Below are 19,499 nucleotides of genomic sequence, written 5' to 3'. Positions count from 1 at the left end.
TTAAGTTTAATTTTATTCAGGTTTGTGAGCAAGACTGACTCAGAAATGGTCCAAACACCAAGGAAGCAAACCGATCAGTGAGCTGCTGACTGCTAATTAGTGTTTTCACCTGGGTGCTCCAGCGCTACACCTCCAACTAGTGGTAGAATGAGGAACTGCAGTTATTTTTACTGAGGCTCACTACAGCACAGGTATTCAAACTGTGGGGCATGAAATTGAATTGCAATAGTTCAATATTTAACTATTTTATTTGTATTATCTATTTTTACAAATAATAGAAATAACACTCAGATCAAGGGGTGGAAAGATCAATGAGTCATGCACTCTCTCACACACACACACACACACACACACACACGCACGCATGTTTAAAAGATGAAGACGTTCAGTGAGGCACAGATAATAACCCACTTACAGTAAACGATCATTTTCAATTACATGCCGAATCAAAACACAGCCGACCTGTTTTCCCTCTTTATTCCCATTACATCGCCGCGGCGACCACGCCGACTTTACACCACCTCCGACATGCAAATTAGATGCATTAAGTCGGGAGTAATTAATCCACACCCTTAAACGTATAGCATTATCTACAGCGTTTAACGCAGCTAATTCCTGCCACTTGTTTAGAGGATCACAGCGAATAACAATGAAGCTCACGCTGATACAAGCGGTTATTGCTATTTCACCATGACCTCCACACACTCCCCGTGGTCCTAATTATTGAACGTGCTTCTGGTGTGACAGAGAATCACAGAGCCTGTCAATAACCCACCAGCGGCCGCCTCGCGTGAGAAACCGCTCGACTGTACAGTCACGTTTAATCAGCCATGTGCCACCATGCATGAGTCACGAGAGCTGTCAGAATAAGAGTGTGTGGATCATATAAACATTACAGAGCATTATAGAGCGCCATCTATGCCTTACGTAGTCTTTTAAAGTCTGTCAGAATGAGAGTGTGGATCATATAATCATTATAGAGCATTATAGAGCACCATCTATGCCATAGGTAGTCTATTAATATCTGTCAGAATGACTACATTTAGATCATATAAACATTATAGAGCATTATAGAGCACCACCTATGCTTCCTGTAGTGTTTCAAGAATTCTGTCAGAATGAGTGTGTGGATGATATGAACATCATAGAGCATTATAAAGCACCGTCTATGCATCATGAAGTGTATTATAGTCTGTCAGAATGAGAATGTGGATTATATAAACCTCATAAAGCATTATAGAGCACCATCTATGTTTCTTATAGTGTATTACAGTGTGTCAGAATGAGTATGTAAATTATATAAACATCATAAAGCATTATAGAGCACCATCTATGTTTCTTATAGTGTATTACAGTGTGTCAGAATGAGTATGTAAATTATATAAACATCATAAAGCATTATAGAGCACCATCTATGTCCTATGTAGTGTATTATAGTCTGTCAGAATGATTACGTGGATTATATAAACATCATAAAGCATTATAGAGCACCATCTATGTCCTATGTAGTGTATTATAGCCTGTCGAAATGAGAGCGTGGATCATAAAAACATTATAGAGCATTATAGAATGCCCTCTATACGTCCCTTAGTGTTTCAAAGTCTGTCAGAATGAGTATGTGGATTATATAAACAATATAAAGCATTATAGAGCGCCATCTGTGCTTTGAGTAGTGTATTACAGTCTGTCAGAATGAGTGTGTAGATTATATTAGAGCATTCTAGTGCACCCTCTATGCCTCATGTAGGGTATTACAGTTGGTTACAATGAGTATGTGGATTATATAAACATTATAAAGCATTATAGAGCGCCATCTGTGCCTTGAGTAGTGTATTACAGTCCGTCAGAATGAGTAAGTGGATCAACTGCACATTATTGAGTGTGTTTTAATGGAACAGTAGAAGCCATATCTGCCTAATGCAGGGCCTTTGTTTTTAATTAGAAAAGTCAATGAATAGATTTTTACCATAATTGATGGACTCTGTCGAATTCTCACTGCAGGCTTCATTTTTACCCGTCAGGAGTCGGAGCGTTCTGTCAGGGTTTGGCAGCATTATCGCTGCAGAGACGGTGAAGTGTGCTCCTGTATAGCAGGAATCAGTCTTAAGACTGATTGTCCTCATATTAAATTAGTGTGTGAGTGTGTGTGTGTGTGAGTGTGTGCGCTTGTGAGGACGCACTAATACATTTTGAACGCTATTTGAGTTATGAGATGTTTTTCAAAGGAGGTTTTGTTCTTGGGAGGAAGGTCTAAAAAGACTCTCCACATCTCTAAGTGCTTCACGACAGGTTCTCCTCGGCATTTGACAAGCTTTTCATAAAGAGACAGAGAGAGAGAGAGAGAGGAAAAGAGGAAAAGAGGAAGGAAAAATAAAATTCTAACCAGGTCTCTGAAGAGTTTACCATTCCTCACTCTCATTTTACAGCACATTAAAAACACATTTCTCTTACAGATGACTCAGGCGAACATCACAGAGTGTCCCCTATGGATCATGTAGTAGATTACACTACATCAGAATGAACCTGTGTGTATGTGTGTCATATGAACATTTATATCAGTGGTGTCCAAAGGTATTTTAGAAATAGAATAAAAGTTGGCCCGCTGTTAAGCAGGTTTTTATAATGTGAGATTTAATGACGCTAGGTGTCAGAAACGGGCCAAAGAGTCTAAAAGCAGAGAGGGTGCGCATTTCTAGCGCAGAAAAACGGGCCAAAGAGTCTAAAAGCGGAGAGGGTGCGCATTTCTCGCGCAGAAAAACGGGCCAAAGAGTCTAAAAGCGGAGAGAGTGCTCATTTCTAGCGCAGAAAAACGGGCCAAAGAGTCTAAAAGTGGAGAGAGAGCGCATTTCTAGCGCAGAAAAACGGGCCAAAGAGTCTAAAAGCGGAGAGAGTGCTCATTTCTAGCGCAGAAAAACGGGCCAAAGAGTCTAAAAGCAGAGATAGTGTGCATTTCTAGCACAGAAAAACAGGCCAAAGAGTCTAAAAGCGGAGAGGGTGCGCATTTCTAGCGCAGAAAAACGGGCCAAAGAGTCTAAAAGCGGAGAGAGTGTGCATTTCTAGCGCAGAAAAACGGGCCAAAGAGTCTAAAAGCGGAGAGAGTGCGCATTTCTAGCGCAGACAAAACGGGCCAAAAAGTCTAAAAGCGGAGAGAGTGAGCATTTCTAGCGCAGAAGAACGGGCCAAAGAGTCTAAAAGCGGAGAGAGTGCGCATTTCTAGTGCAGAAAAACGGACCAAAGAGTTTAAAAGCGGAGAGAGTGCGCATTTCTAGTGCAGAAAAACAGACCAAAGAGTCTAAAAGTTGCCGTAATTAAGGAGTTTAATATTAAGAGACATCATGAAATTAAACATCAATTTGAAAAATCTTAGTTTACACAACACTGTCAAAGATGAAGATAGTAAGTCAAGTAAAATGTTTTGTAAAAATGTGTGTAAATGAAAGTAATGATGTAAATTATTACAGATGTGGTCTGATTAGTTAACCACCACAATACAAAAAGGAATCACAGTATTAGAAGATACTTTTTGGTAGTGTACCTCTTGGTGAGAGACTGTTGTCTGCTAGACATGCCTCTATAATGCACTCAAAGCCCATTTGACAGACTTTTACATGAGGACTGAGAGAAGCAGAATGGTCATTTTAAAAAACTAACATATATCTAGGATGTTCTGTTAGTCAGTCACCATTGCCCTTGTATGCAGTTGTTTTGTGAATAAAAAACTTAGAATGCTTCAGACTGGAATTGTTTTGTTTTAGCAAAGAAGTCAGAGTTTCTTTGATTTTACCAAATTATAAACCTCTGGAATATAATCAAGAGGAAGATGGATGATCACAAACCATCAAACCACCAAACTGAACTGATTGAATTTTTGCAGCATAAAGTTATCCAAAAGCAGTGTGTAAGACTGGTGGAGGAGAAGAAAATGATGCCAAGATGCATGAATTAAAACTGTGATTAAAAACCAGGGTTATTCCACCAAATATTGATTTCTGAACTCTTAAAACTTTATGAATATGAACTTGTTTTTTACTTACATTATTTGAGGTCTGAAAGCTCTGCATCCTTTTTTGGTATTTCAGCCATTTCTCTCTCATTTTCTGTAAATAAATGCTCTAAATGAGAATATTTTTATTTGAAATTTGAAAGAAATGTCTATAGTTTATAGAATAAAACAACAATGTTCATTTTACTCAAACAGAAACCTATAAATAGCAAAATCAGAGAAACTGATTCAGAAATTGGTCTCATATTTTTTTCCAGAGCTGTATTTCAGGTTCTGTTTGGTATCCATTGGTGGTTGGGTTTCAGTGTGGAGTTTTTGTTGTAAGCGCTTCCATTCTGTTTTTGCTGTGGAGCAATACACAGCCTATACCGCCCAAAAGTATTTTATGTTGTACCCAGGCTAGAGGATCCTTTCAATTACAGTCTAGTTTTCCCCAATAGCGTTTTAAAAATTAAAAAATAAATTGATATTTTCAGTCTAATATTGTAATTATATTCACACATAAACAAAAAAGACAAGAGAAACTGAGAGAAAAAGAAATAGGCAGGTAAAAGGCAGCCAGACAATAAATAGAAAGGAGTCTGGTCTGATCTTCCCTTTCAGTTTTTATCTGCTCATCCTTCCGTCAATATCCGCTCATCCCGTCCTCTACACAGTCTTAAAGAAACTTATCGACTCATCTGCAGCAATTAAAGGGACAAACCGGCGCTGGGGTCTCTGCTATTGACTTCCATTGTGGAGTTTTCAGTTGCCTATTACCTCCATTAAGAGTCTGCTGATGGTGTGACAGACGAGAGCTTCGCCGCTCAGAGACTCCATTAACAACTGCAGGTCCAAATCAGTGAAGCTGGACTCGCCTCTACTGAACACTACGGGGGCGGGTCCAGAGTTATCACTGTAACTTAGCTTAACTACCTTTAATGCAGTTAATAAAGTGTATCTACAAAAGTATTGGGACATTTTGTTGCTGTTTAATGAACAACAAGTATCTTCAAAACAGCAACTTTACAGGTGAGAGAAAAAAACATTTAAAATTTCAATGGAAGCCAGTGTAAAAAGAATCAGGCCATTTTAAAGTATTTCTATTGATCAGTACATAAATAAATTTTGGCACAGTGTTAGGAGCAGTTTGTTTGTTCAAATTATGTAATAAAACAAAAAAATGACAAAAATGGAGATACTTGTTTTTTGCTCAGTATTGATGTGAGAATGTAATTGCATACTATTGAGTTGCTTTGTAGTTGATTTGAAGTTCTAGGTGGTTGCTACGCTGTAGTTAAGCAGTTTCTACTCTCACCTGCGGTTGATAGGAGGTTGTTGTACTGTTCCAAGTAGCTATATGCTGTTGCTAAGCAATTGCTATGGTATTGCTACGTGGTTGCTTGACACAGCTGCATTGATGTCCTTAGTGGTTGCTATGCTGTATGTAATCTTTCCTTAAACTATCCTGCTACTAGAAGGTGGTTGCTATGGCATTGCTACATGGTTGCTTGACACAGTTGCTTTGATGTCCTTAATGGTTGCTGCACTGTAGCTAACCATGTCTTATACAATCCTGCTGCTAGTAAGTGGTTGCTATGGCATGGCTCTTTGTGGTTGCTACGCTGTGGCTAATCAGTCCTTATTCTATCCTGCTGCTAGTAGGTGGTTGCTATGGTGTTGCTATGTGATTGCTTGACACAGTTGCATTGATGTCCTTGATGGTTGCTGCACTGTAGCTAATCATGTCTTAACAATCCTGCTGCTAGTAAGTGGTTGCTATGGCATGGCTCTTTGTGGTTGCTACGCTGTGGCTAATCAGTCCTTATTCTATCCTGCTGCTAGTAGGTGGTTGCTATGGCATTGCTACATGGTTGCTTGACACAGTTGCTTTGATGTCCTTAATGGTTGCTGCACTGTAGCTAACCATGTCTTATACAATCCTGCTGCTAGTAAGTGGTTGCTATGGCATGGCTCTTTGTGGTTGCTACGCTGTGGCTAATCAGTCCTTATTCTATCCTGCTGCTAGTAGGTGGTTGCTATGGTGTTGCTATGTGGTTGCTTGACACAGTTGCATTGATGTCCTTAATGGTTGCTATGCTGTGGCTAATCAGTCCTTAAACTATCCTGCTCCTAGTAGGTGGTTGCTATGGCATTGCTACATGGTTTGATGTTCTTAGTGGTTACTACACTGTGGCTAATCATTTCTTATACTATCCTGCTCCTAGTAGGTGGTTCCTATGGTGTTGCTACGTGGTTGCTTGACCCAGTTGGCATTGATAACCAGTTCTTATACTATCCCCAGTGGCTGCTCTGTTGTTGTGCTGTGTTAGGGGGTTTCTTTGCTACGATGTTGTAAGGTGGTTGATGGGGTATTGTAATCTTGTTTCTATGCTAGTGAGTGAATAGTTTCATCACGGCAGGGTGTGATATGAAGGGTTCTACCTGTGTGTGTGATGGTGGTAAGCCCTTGCGTCCGTAAACTCCCACCAGAGCGTCTCTGGGCACTGAGATGTTGAATTTCAGAGACTGCGGCTGGTCGATGAAAAGCTGCGAACGCCAGAACATTCCGGGCGGCACGTCCTGCACGGCCCTCCGACCCACGTCCACCTCGCCCGTGTCGATAGTGTTATTCTCCTGTACGTACACACCCACTTTACCTACAGAGAGAAAGAAAGAGAGATAAAACATTACAAACGATTACTGTGAATACTGTGATTCGCAACCACATTTTAAGGCTAATTTGGGCTCAAACTTGATAATTAATACAGATACAGATGGAGGATTTTAGTAGTAGTGCTTTGGAGCAAAGCTAACAGCAATGCATCTGCAGATTTAGACCTTATAGGAACCCGTCCACACTTCCCACTCACAGTCATAGCCAATAACATGTTAATCTGAAGGAAGTCCCGTGAAGTTCTGACCAATGATAGATCATATTCAAGATTTAAAGAGCTTATTGTCATGCGCACAGTAAGAAACAATGAATTTCCTTCTATTCTATTTCTTTTATTTGCTCCTTGCCAAGTATGCTTGGTAAGATAAAAGTAGAAATTATACGATAAAGCAAGAAATAAACCAACTAAATATAAATATTCACATTACTCTGCACTGGAAAAAATATAGCATTGAGAAAACATACCTGCTGTTAAGGATGAGCAAATATGGCTCTAAAATGCAATAAATGCAATAAATGCATTTTTCGTAATATGATAAACTTTGACATTATTGAAAATTATTGCAATTAAATTGTATATTAAAGTTTTATTTCCCATAAATATATAAGTTTCAGCTTATATATTTATATATTTATACAATATTATATTATATAATATTGTATACAATATTATAATAATATAATATACAATATTATATATACAATATATATTTATATACAACTTAAAAAGACTTTAATTTTGCATAAAATAATATTGTAACAAAATTAAATATAAACAAAAACGAAAATGAACCACTTAATTTAAATGTATCATATTTATTGTATGTAAACTGCAAACAAAACATAACAAAAAGCAAATTCTGGCGATATTTTTGCATACAAAACGATATGGAACACCTCTATCTGCAATCATTCAAAATTTTAACCGTTTTGTTTCCAACAGAAGTAAAAAATGTAAAAAGATTACTGCCATGAACCTGCAGAGTTTAAACACCAGCTTCACTCTATTGAACAAAATCTAAAATTACAGGTATATATTATTAATTCCCAGAAATCATTAGTCCTTCTCTGAAGGCCAGACAAATCAATGTGGTTTGGGACACGGTATGAATTACTTTAATCTATAAAAACATAAATAATCTCCTCCACAGAGCTGAACGGTGGCAGTCGCTTACAGTAACGGCTCCAGTTTTATATGAAAGGCTTAAATAAGGTCCATCCATCCCAGTTCCCTCAAACTGGATCAGAAAATAAGTGGATGGGGATGCGGCCAGTTTGGGAACTGGTCCTATAGTGAGCCTGAGTTTCCAGAGTGTCTGATTCCACTGTGGACATGCAGGCGCTTTATTGGACTGCTTTAGCTCAGGGCCCAATTTCAATTTTCATTTCTAACTGGAACTGTGTGTGTGAGAGTGTGTGTGTGTGTGTGTGTGGGAGAGAGTGTCTCTGATTCAGCCAGAGCTCCAGTCAGGCTCAGGAAGTGGAGGATAATTGTTAAGCTGCTTTTTTGAAGGTAAAAGGTTTTAAGCGCCTGTGGGAGAGTTAATGCTGCAGATGCTGGATGAGCTCAAGCTGTCAGTCTTTCGCCACCAAAGTACTGAATTTTTAGCTGCGCTTAAATAAGTACATACATGTAAAATCGAAATTTACTAATTAATTGTAATTCGCAAATTAACCCTCATATTTTGTTCATTTTTCAGGAACAGTAATGGTGTTCCCCAGTTAATTTGATCCAGATGTTTAATTATTTAAAATATGATCTGAAACCAAAAAAATCCTAAAAATCCAAAAATGCTAATTATTCAATCAATATTTAGTGCAATGGTGTTTCTTACCTCTAACAGGTAACGCTTCAATTAGGATAATTCCCTTTTTTTTCATAAAAAAAAAAAATACATGTTTAAACTTTTTTTATTGTTTCACTACTTTATTTTTTTTTAAAGACCAACATATAAAACACAATAGTTTTACATAACATTAAACATAGCACTGCAATATTGTTTTAGTTTTAGTTTTTTTGCAGGGTGTGGATACACATATGTAAGATAAACCATTTTCATATCATATGTTGATTACACTAATTAAGGCAAGCAGAAGACGTTTCGTATTTTAAAAAAAATATACTTTTAACTATTTTTTCTAGATCTCCCAACTTTAAAACAATTTGATCCGTAACAGAACAGGAGGGTTAAAAACGTGATTAAAAGTAATAGTAATAATAATTCAAATGCACAAAGTGGATATACATACTATATTACATACTAGTTTTTTTATAGAAACACTTTTTTAATGTGTAGAATATACAACATATACACAATTTCTTCAAATGCAATATTTCATTGTTTAATATTTTATTGTTCCTGTTATCTTTTTTGATGCATATTTTTATTGTTTTCAACAATGTATGGAGAGGATTGCACCTTAATCTCGTTATACTTGGTTTAATGACAAATAAATGTGTGAATCAGTACTGGTTAAATGGCTTAAACTGTGTCAGACCATAAAATCATACAATTTTTGGGACAGCCTTTTTGCAACTGGCGATTTTTGACCTTGTTTTGCTGGATAATTGATAATTAATGAGCCATTAGGAAAGCTTAAATCAGTCCAATCAAAGAGCGACTGGACGATTGGTACTTTTGTGACTATTGTTTTACAAACTCAAAACTTTTTGACCCTTTTTTGACTCCATATCATGCAACGTCCACTCAAATCTCGATACTTTTAAAAATGAAAAAGGTTGTTTTTCAGCGTTTTTAAAAACATATTCCTCCCGTCCACACGCAGAAACGCAATACCACTCAAAAACGCAGTAGAGGGCAATCATACTGCCTACAAAATAACATCAAAACACATGTTAAAGAAGAAGAGAACTAACAAGCGTGCTGCTGAGTAACAGGAGGATTATAAAAAAACTCAACGCAGCACATTTTGGTGCCTCCGCTGTGTTCTGTAATGTGAGAGTAAAATTAAATAAGGCTGTAAACATGTTTTTAACAGAAACAGAAACAAGCCAGCTTCGTGTTTAAAAAGCTCTGATTTAGGTCAACAGGCAAAAAACACAACATAAATAGGATGATCAGGTGCTAAGTGGTACAGTGGTTGCTGAATTGTTCGAATTCCGGTTATGCAGCTTGCCATCAACTGCCAGAGCCCTGAGAGAGCACAATTGGCCTTGCTTTCTCTGAGTGGGTACAGTAGATAGCGCTCTTTGCCTTCATCACTCCTAGGGTGATGACGATCAGCACGAGGTGCCAGCATGCTCGGAGGTAGGAGCAGCGACTCGGTTCTGATACATCAGCTCACAGACGCAGCCTTGTGCTGATCCACATCACCCTAGGAGTGATGAGGGGAAAGAGAGAGTGCCATCTTCTGTGCCCACCCAGAGAAAGCAAGGACAATTGTGCTCTCTCAGGGCTCTGGCAGCTGATGGCAAGCTGCATGACCAGGATTGTCACTTTTTGGAGGAATATTTTTTAAGCACCTGTAGGAGAGTTTTACCACCGAACACTGGACGACACCCAGGCCCTAATGAGCTAGTAAGCTAATGTCTAGACATTACACACATGTACACACACACACACATACCAACACACACACACTCCAGCACATGTGTGTGTGTGTGTGAGTGTGTGAGTGACTGGTATCTGGAGTGCTGTAACAGTGGGTACAGTAGAGGGTGAGGTAATAAGACAAGTCTGAGCTAATGCTAATTATTCCACACAGACCTTCACAGACTAGCGGACCACAAGCCTGTGGCTAATACTGGACACATGAGGACACACTGCAGTGGATGAAAGAGCAATTATCCCCTCAAGCTCCCTCACGGCCTTCAAATATCCTTAAACTTACTTACAGTTAATTCCCTTTATTTATGGCTTTTAGGATACATTCACACAGCAGCATGTGACGATGTGAAAAGTATTGAAATTCATTCCTCAGGTAGAAATATATAGATGATACTAGTGTTTAATAAAATACTTCTGTAGACATTGAAGAAGTATCAACTCAAGCTTTTTACTCTTTAAGTAAAAGTTTAAAAGTACTGCTTTCAAAACTACTTAAAGTATTAAAGTAAAAGTAATGTAAGGGGAAAAAATAAAGCCATTAATGACAAAAGCTTAGGCCACGCAGAGTGGAAGAGGATTCAAGTGATTTTGGGCACAATTTAGCCCAAATTTTCACTTAGGGGGTGTATTCAGTTTTGTTACGTGGAGTTATGTACCATAACTAAATTTTGGGAGTGAACCACGCCCTCACTCCTCCCACTTCCTTCCCTATTTAAACCCTCACTTCCTCTCTACCTGCTCATTGAACAAACCGCGCACCCACCTCCTCCCCATCTTCCTCCTTCTTTAATTTTATTCTCTTCTCATGTTTCTCTTCATGAGAGGGGGGTCTTCGGCTTCACGCTTTACAGCGAAGCTGCCCCGAACTCCATCCCAAATACTCTGAGTTCGCTCCCCCTCTTTTCTTCGTCTCTGCCCAGTGAAGGGCGTGTGTCAATACTAGCAAACAGCAGTTTAGACATTAATGGTTGTGTATGGAGTTATTTTGAGGGCACTGCAAATTCAAAAAATTATACAAGCTGCACATTGACTACGATACATTAAATCAAAGCTCATTTTATCTGTGTTTTTTGTTCAAATATCAAATCAGTGTTTTATGCTTTACCCAGTAATTCAGAGCTAAGAAACAAATGGTTAGAATTTTTCTATGGAGGAAAAACAACACCAGCCAAGTACAATTGAGATAGGTAGATATATGTTTGCACTAGTTAAAAATTAAAATCCACCCCGGGATTTTGTTCCAGCTTCCTGGGTGGCTCTGCTGCAGCTCAGCCAACAAAACTTTTAGAATTTTTACTTTCTGGATCTGGACTCTACCCACCTCTGGTTTAAATAGGATCTCCGGTGAATTTGGTGTTTTACAGAGAGTCTAAGACTAGGTCAGTGGTTGAACTGCTCTTAGCAGGTTCAGCATTATTACACATGTTGTAAAGTAATATATGACAATGCAAAGACTGTTAAAACGTTTTCGTTGTTCGTCTCGCTGCTTTGCAGTGCTGTTAGCCAATCAGAGGCATGTATATGTTTGCATGTATGAATATTCATGGACAAGAGCCAAAATCCTTTTTTTTCCCCCCGTCCACTCCCCCACCGGACTAAAGCAGTGTTTTACCGGATCACCAGAGCACTTTTTCTACTAAAACTAGCTCACAAGACATTCATTCACACAGCATTTTAAAATGAATGAAAAAAACTATGAAATAGATATTTTATGTTTGTTTATTTGCTATAGAGAGTCCTATTCTACTGGCAGTACCTACATTTGCTGAATGCTGCATTCAGTAGAATGGTTGTCCCCAAATATTTGGACCTCCCTTTTCATCTTACACTCTCTTTCTGTTTAAGCTGGACTCTTTCGCATTAAATAAACCATCTCTGCAGCCAAGCAGGCTTGCTTTACTGCGTTTGTGTGTGTGCATGTATGTGTATGTGTGTGTGTGTACTGTTTTAATGACAGCGGTAGAGAAAAATAGAGCCGCACATGCATATGGACGTAATCCGGCACTTTTCCACATCCAGCACAGGCAGCGTAAGAGGATCTGGAGTGTTTAAATATTAACATGATCAATACGGTTCTCACGCATAACACACTCCACCTCACATCCAGCACTTCCGCAGAGCAGCAGCGCTGTTAACGTGAGGAGTGTGTGTGAGTGTGTGTGTGTACGCTCTGATCTATAGCGGGGTATAGTGTGTTAAAGGGATACATTCACCAAAAATCAAACGAGCATGATTGATCACTGACTCCACATGCAATCAATCAATCAGGACATGTTTGATATCTGATCTGTGCTTCCATAGCTTAGAACAGGAGATGCTAGGCTAACGTTGCTAACAAACACTGGATCTGGATTGTCAACAAGCTCGTCTCATGGTAAATACAGTCTCAAATTATTATCTTAAATTATGCTTTTAACTGTATAATAAGCATTAACACCATTGTTCCATTCCTTTCTGTTCTACAAAAAAAGAAGCCAGAAATTTTAGCCCTGTTTTCACATTTTCAACCAGGGTCGCCAACTTCATCTCTGCAAATACACACCCAAAATCCTGATTATCTTATTCGCTCCATAGCTCTGTGGTACTGTAGTAGTGCTTTTGGACCAGCCATCGTTTTGACAAAATTTTGGCACTCCACAGTTTAGTCAAATGTTTGTGGACACAGTTCAATTAGACAAAACCATTTGCATTCCAATATTATTTAGAGGGAGAGTATATGGGTGCGCAATTTTGGGGGAGCATTTTTAAAGAAGTGTTTTAAGGGGAGTGTTTTGGGGTATTGTATTTGTTGGGAGAGTTTCTAAAAAAGCGTTTCTAAGGTTTTGAATCTGATGCAGTATTTCTGAAAGAGTGTTTTGAGGTAGTGTTTCTGGGGTTGAGTGTTTCTGAAGCAGTGATTCTGAGGGTGCATATCTGGGGAAGTGTTTTTGGGTGAGTAATTCTGCAGGAAGATTTCTGGGGGAGAGTTTTTGAGGTAGTCTTAGTAAAGGTTTCTGAGGTAAAGTTTTTGGAGGAGTGTTTCTGGGTAAACATTTCTGGGTTATAATTTTTGGGTGAGCATTTCTGGGGGAGAATATCTGGAGGAGCATTTCTGAAGTAGTTGTTCTGGATAAGAGTTTTTAGACGAGCGTTTCAGAAGTAGTGTTTCTAGGAGAGTATTTCTGGGTAACCATTTTTGGGGTAAAGATTCTGAGTAAGCATTTCTGGGTAAGAGTTTTTGGGGGAGCATTTCTCTGGTGAGTAATTCTGCAGGAAGGTTTCTGGGTAGTCATTTTTTGGGAAAAGTTTCTGGGTGAGTGGTTATCGTGAAGCTTTTCTGGGTGAGTATTTTTCAGAGAGTGTTTCTGGGTGAGTGGTTATGGTGAAGTTTTCATCGAGGAGCTTTTCTGGGCGAGTGTTTCTGGGAGTGTGGTTATGGTGAAGCTTCTCTGGGTGAGTATATTTTAGAGAGTGTTTATGGGTGAGTATTTTTCAGAGAGTGTTTCAGGGCGAGTGGTTATGGTGAAGATTTCATCGAGGAGCTTTTCTGGGCGAGTGTTTCTGGGGGAGCAACGCTGGCTGCAGGCCATGACTCATGAGCACTGGGCGCTTCTGGCTAGTCTATGCTCTGGAAAGCCTGTGCTAACGATGCCACAGCGTGGGGTTAAACCCAAGGAAAACAAAAGCCTTAATGTGACTGATAACCTCATTACAAACGCAAACATCTCGCTCTCTCTCCGCCTCGCTCGCCATCTCTCAACTTCCTCTAAACTTCCTCTAACCTCACCCCCCTGCTCCCCTCCACCACCCCAACCCCGTCTCAGAGACATTAACCGTACGACAATGCGATTTCACAGCGTGTGTTTCTCCACTTGTCTTCCAGAGACGACATTAGCGGTGTCTTTATGACTCTGTGTAAATCGGGCGGGGGCTGTGGGGGTGGTGGGGGTGCATTAGGCCGCAGTGGCTGAACCTTCATTAGGCTGCTGGATGATGATAATTGTGGAAGAAGGAGACGGAGTGTTAGAGGGGTTGTCAGGCAGACGTTGGGTATAAACTGACCGGGAAAAGACAGATAATTCGCTGCAAGTTATAGGAATTTATGGAACAAGGTGTGATTTAAAAACAGAACAATGTCTCTCACTTATTGAGTGCGTTACTCCAACATGCTGACAGGTCCGGACTGTATTAGCTTCAGATTTACAGCACTAATCCAGCATTTCAGCTCATCTGCCGGTGAAAAAAGTTCAATACAAATAAATCTGAACTGAATTGAACGTCTGAACACTGGAACAACTATTTTTCTCCATCTTTAATTTGTTTAAAGTCAACATTTGTGGATAGCAGTTACTTAAATATCTAACCTGGAAACTGTTATATATGTATATATTTCTTTTATTCATGTTGATTATGGTTTACAGCCAATGAAAACCCAAAAAGCAACCTGAAAATCAGTGTCTCAGAAAATTAGAATAATATATAAAACCAATTGGTACTTTTGGCAGCGTGGGCAGTGTGCCAAGTCCTGCTGGAAAATGAAATCTGCATCAACATAAAAGTTTTCAGCAGCAGAGGGAAGCTGTAAGATATGAAGTGCTGTAAGATTTTGTGGGAAAACAAAACTGCACTGACTTTAGACTTGATAATAAAACACAGTGGATCAACAGCAGCAGATGACAGACATGTCTCTCCAAACAAACCATCACTGATCATCAGTAAATTTTACATTTCATTTAAAGTAAATCAAGGGATCAGAGTCTGGAGGAAGAGTGGAGAGACACACAGTCCAAACTGCTCGAGGTCTAGTGTGAAGTTTCCACCAATCGAGTGATGACAACTTTTATGGAGATGTGTATTTCATTTTCCAGCAGGACTTGTCACACCGCCCACACTGACGAAAGTATCAAGTGGTCTTATATAATATTTTAATTTCCTGAGACACTGATTATTATTTTTTTTTTATTTGCTTTAAGCCACAAACATCAACAATAAAAGAAATATATGCTTAAAATAGATCACTCTGTGTGTAATACATCTATATTGTCACATCTTGGCCTCGTCTCGTGTCTCTGTGTGTCTTCCCCACGTGACCTGTGCTCCCCTGTGTCTCCTGTCTCAGTACTTTTCCATGTGTGTCTCATTTGTAGCTCCGCCCCTTCCCCAGGTGTTTCCAATTCTAGCGTGTTTGTGTTACTATAAATAGCCCTCCTCTGCCACTTGTCCTTCGTCGGTCTTTGCACTAACCCCTGTTGTTTGTCGTACCTCTGTTTCTTGTGTTCATTCCTGCGCTCCTTGGTTTCCTGCTCTGTGTTTATCCCGCCTTGTTTTAGTTCCTTGTTTATCTTGTTTATTCCTGGTAATTGTCTCTGCTTTGTTTAGTTCATAGTCTTGTTTCATTCATTTGTTTTCCTTGTATAGCCTCCCTCTTTGTTTGTAATTGATATTTATCTTGCTTATTCTCGTGCTCTTTAGTTCCCTCCTTAGTGTATATCTTTGTATATCTTTTGTTTATCCTTTGTTATTTTTAAGTTCCCTGTGTTTTCCCTAGTTTATTCCCTTGCCCTGTTTTAGTTCATCCTGCCTAGTTTTATAGTACCTCTTGTTTGTTTATGTTAGTTTTATATCACGTTGGTTTTCTTATTCATTTCATTGTTCTGTGTTTACCCGTCTATTTGTTTACTTGTTATTTATTTATTGAATTATTGTTTATTGATTTCACCCTACCGGCACTTGCGTCCGCCTCCTCGTCTCCCTGCCTGGGTCACTTCGTGACATATATAATATATGAGATTCACATTTTTTTAAGTAACTTTTCAATAATATTCTTTTTTTTAATGCATTAGTATAAAATCCATCTCCAGAATTAAGTTATAATAATGTTAACACCCAGAACGAAGATCTATTAATATTAGCAGTAACATCTATAATGATGTTTTTGAACTTAAACTACATATAAAAAGTTAATCTCAGAAAGAACAGCACTTATCTGTATATTCTATATAAGAACCAACACACTGATGCATTATTTGTGTGAGAGTGAGAGAGTTATAGAGTGAGGGAGGAGGAGAAATTAAAGGCAGTGTGTATATTCTGATAAATTATGCGTAGGGCTGAAGTGTCTGCGCTGCTTTACAGCCGAGAGAAAGGCTTCCTCTGTTCAGGAACAAACAAACGAGTGGCCTAAACCGATCTATCAGCGTTTACAGCCTGTTTACAACCAATCACCACCCATCACTGCAGCACTTACTGCCACACTGAGCACCTGCTGGAGAAAACACCACACCAAACCTCTCACACACTGCAGACACGAAGATCTGATACAGTAGAATCATATTAAATCAAGTCTACATATCCAATATTTTTTTTAACTGCAGTAGGAGTTTTTTAAAGTAGATATAGATAATAATACATTGGTTCTTTGAGTGAATAGATGCTGTTTGCTGTTGTTTTTCTATTTTACTCAAAAAAACATATACAGTGAGGAACAGCAGCAGGAGCTCCTCAGATAAAGTTGATGATGCTGTTCTCATTTTTCTCCAGGCAGGACAGAGTGTTTGACTCCACAGAGCTGAGCTACCATCACGCCAGTGTGTTAGATTGTTATGCTAATTGCTAGCTTGCTGTGCCAGTATGTTTTTTTGCCGGTGCTGTTCTATGCAACGCTCCACAGTGCCTCTAGTGGTATGTAAAACAGACAGTGTAGATTAATTTCCTGTTAATGGCACAGCGTGAGTGTATTTTTATTGTTTTAGGTCAGTTCATTTACCGAAAGTGTGTATTTCACTTGTTTCAAATGTTTTTTAAATAAAATAATCTAATCTAATCTAAACTAATCTAATATAATGACACATTTAGTGTCGATACACTGATTTAAATAATATGCTTTATTTAGTACTGTTTATTTTCTCAGTAAATCACAAATGTAAGTATAAAAACAAATAACATTCCTAGAGAAAGTGGTGTTTTTACATCATTATGGTCATTAAATATCTTTAAATCTCTCCTTGTGAAGTCTAATATTATTTATGGATTATAGCCCTATAGATTAATCAGGTTAAATCAGTGCTTAATGGTGTTAAATCAGGGGTTTGGTTACCGTGTTCGGCGGACAGTGCAGTCACTGTGTTGGACGGTGTTGTGTCTGATTTGACGCCATTCTCAAAGGCGTATCCCTCCGCCTCCTGAAGCTGCCAGTTCAGACCAAACAGGTGCATCGCTGAGAGAAAAAGAGAAAAGAGAGACAGAGAGAGACATTGTTAAACAACTGAACATCACTGTCTTTCCCCACACATCAATAAATTATTATTTTATTCTGTACAAGTGAAACGTTCGGACACATCTTCTCATTCAGTGTTTTTAGTTTTCAGAAGGAACACATAAGGAATCATGTAGTAACTTAAAAGTGTTAAACAAACCAAAATACATGTACAACAGAGGATACTCTCGCTCTTCCTTTCCTGGGGCAGTCCTGATGAGGGCCAGTTTCATCATTATGACGTTTTTGATTATCTTCTTTTGCGAATCCAGGATACTTTCAAAGTTCTTGAAATTTGAAACCCCACCACTATGTTCTGCATCTCTCTCTCTCTCTCTCTCTCTCTCTCTCTCTCTTTCGCTCTGTGTTGTGTAATGCAGCACCTCCAGCGGCTGTGCTAAACTGCCTCTATCCACTTTGAAGAGCTCTGCTAATAAAAGCCTCCTATTGGTCAGGGGCCTGAGGGAGAACCCTGTGATTGGTCAAACCAAACACCAATAATGCGAGATGCTGAAGGCTGCTGGGTCTGCTGCTGTAATAGAGAGGCAGAAAATGATGTGATCTGACAGCTCCGAGTGTGTGTGTGTGTGTGTGTGTGTGCGTGTGTGTGTGTGTGAGAGTGTGTGTGTGTGTGTGTGTGTGTGTGTGTGAGTGTATGAGTGTGTGTTTGTGTGTGTGTGTGCAGGACTCTCCTTGTCCTTAAAAGGCCCAGATGTTTGACATGATGCACATGGTCTGCTATATTTATCTGTATATTTACACTGTCCAAAAGTTTTTGGACACCTGTCTAAAATTAGCTGTTTTAAGCCGCACCCATTCCTGGCATATCTCATTTACACAGCCAATCAAATAGGGTTCTGTGGGGCAGCCTTGACCACATGATCCAAATGTTACCACATTTCATGTTAAGCATGGGGCAGGGTGGTTCTTTGGAGTGAAGAAGGAGCTCCATCTCATACTTTTGGAATGAGTTGGAAACTGTTTGGTTGAGTTAATTGTCCAATACTAAAAGGATCCACTAAGCAACTCCACAGCAACCATCTGGCATCACCCAATAACCACATTGCAGCAACATAGCAGCCACTTCGCAACACCACAGAAACCATCCTAGGTACTGTGACAGTGACCAACAAGTAACAATGTAGCAACCACCTAGCAATGCCACAGCAACACCTCAGTAACCACCAAACAATGTCATAGCAACACCTCAATTGCCACCTAGCAATACCACAGTAACCACCTCACCTAGCAATACCACAACACCACAGTAACCACTTAGCAATACTACAGCAACACCTCAGTTACTACCTAGCAATACCACAACACCTCAGTAACCACCTAGCAATGCCACAGCAATACCTCAGTAACCACCATGCAATGTCATAGCAACACCTCAATTGCCACCTAGCAATACCACAGTAACCACCTCACCTAGCAATACCACAACACCACAGTAACCACTTAGCAATACTACAGCAACATCTCAGTTACTACCTAGCAATGCCACAGCAGCACCTCAGTAACAACCTAGCAATGCCACTGCAACTCCTTAGTAACCACATAGCAATGCCACAGCAACACTTCAGTTATCACCTAGCAATACCACAGCGACACCTCAGTAACCACCTAGCAATGTCATAGCAACATCACAGTAACCACCTAGCAATGCCATAGCAACATCACAGTAACACTACAGGAACCAGCTTGCAACATCACAGTGACCACTTAGCAACACTGTACCAACCACCTAGCAATGTCACAGAAATACCACAGTAACCACCTAGCAATACCACAGCAAAATCACAGTGACCACCTAGCAATGCCAGAGCAACATCCCAGTAACACTACAGAAACCAACTTGCAAAACCAGAATAATACTTCAGAAACCAGCATAAAACACCACAGCAACATTACAGTAATCACCTAGTGACACTGTAGCAAGCATCTAGCAATGCCACAGCGACCACTTAGTAACACTGTAGCAACCACCTAGCAACACCACACCAAGCACCTACTAAGACCATAGCAACCAACTAT

The 19,499-nt window shown here is 39.4% G+C and overlaps 1 protein-coding gene and 1 long non-coding RNA gene across 13 annotated transcripts in view; one reads left to right on the top strand and one right to left on the bottom strand.

Annotated features, from left to right (window-relative positions):
- The window catches only part of tenm3 (teneurin transmembrane protein 3), a 1,272,390-nt gene that overhangs the window by 164,603 nt on the left and 1,088,288 nt on the right, over window positions 1-19,499 (bottom strand). For all 12 annotated transcript variants that reach the window (XM_049481363.1, XM_049481365.1, XM_049481366.1 and 9 more), the window contains 2 exons: window positions 17,304-17,423; window positions 6,428-6,642 (listed from right to left, as the gene is read on the bottom strand). In XM_049481363.1, the coding sequence (XP_049337320.1) occupies window positions 6,428-6,642; window positions 17,304-17,423 (335 nt within the window). The remainder of the gene's footprint in view (window positions 1-6,427; window positions 6,643-17,303; window positions 17,424-19,499) is intronic.
- Window positions 2,387-19,499, top strand: part of LOC125802956 (uncharacterized) — a 72,436-nt gene continuing 55,323 nt past the window's right edge. The window contains exon 1 of the long non-coding RNA XR_007440001.1: window positions 2,387-2,613. This is a non-coding gene — a long non-coding RNA (uncharacterized LOC125802956). The remainder of the gene's footprint in view (window positions 2,614-19,499) is intronic.

This window comes from Astyanax mexicanus, chromosome 7 (assembly GCF_023375975.1).
Source record: "Astyanax mexicanus isolate ESR-SI-001 chromosome 7, AstMex3_surface, whole genome shotgun sequence".
In the NCBI taxonomy this organism is placed as follows: Eukaryota; Metazoa; Chordata; class Actinopteri; order Characiformes; family Acestrorhamphidae; genus Astyanax; species Astyanax mexicanus.
Note: the sequence above shows the minus strand (reverse complement) of the source record. Positions and strands in the feature narration are given on the sequence as shown.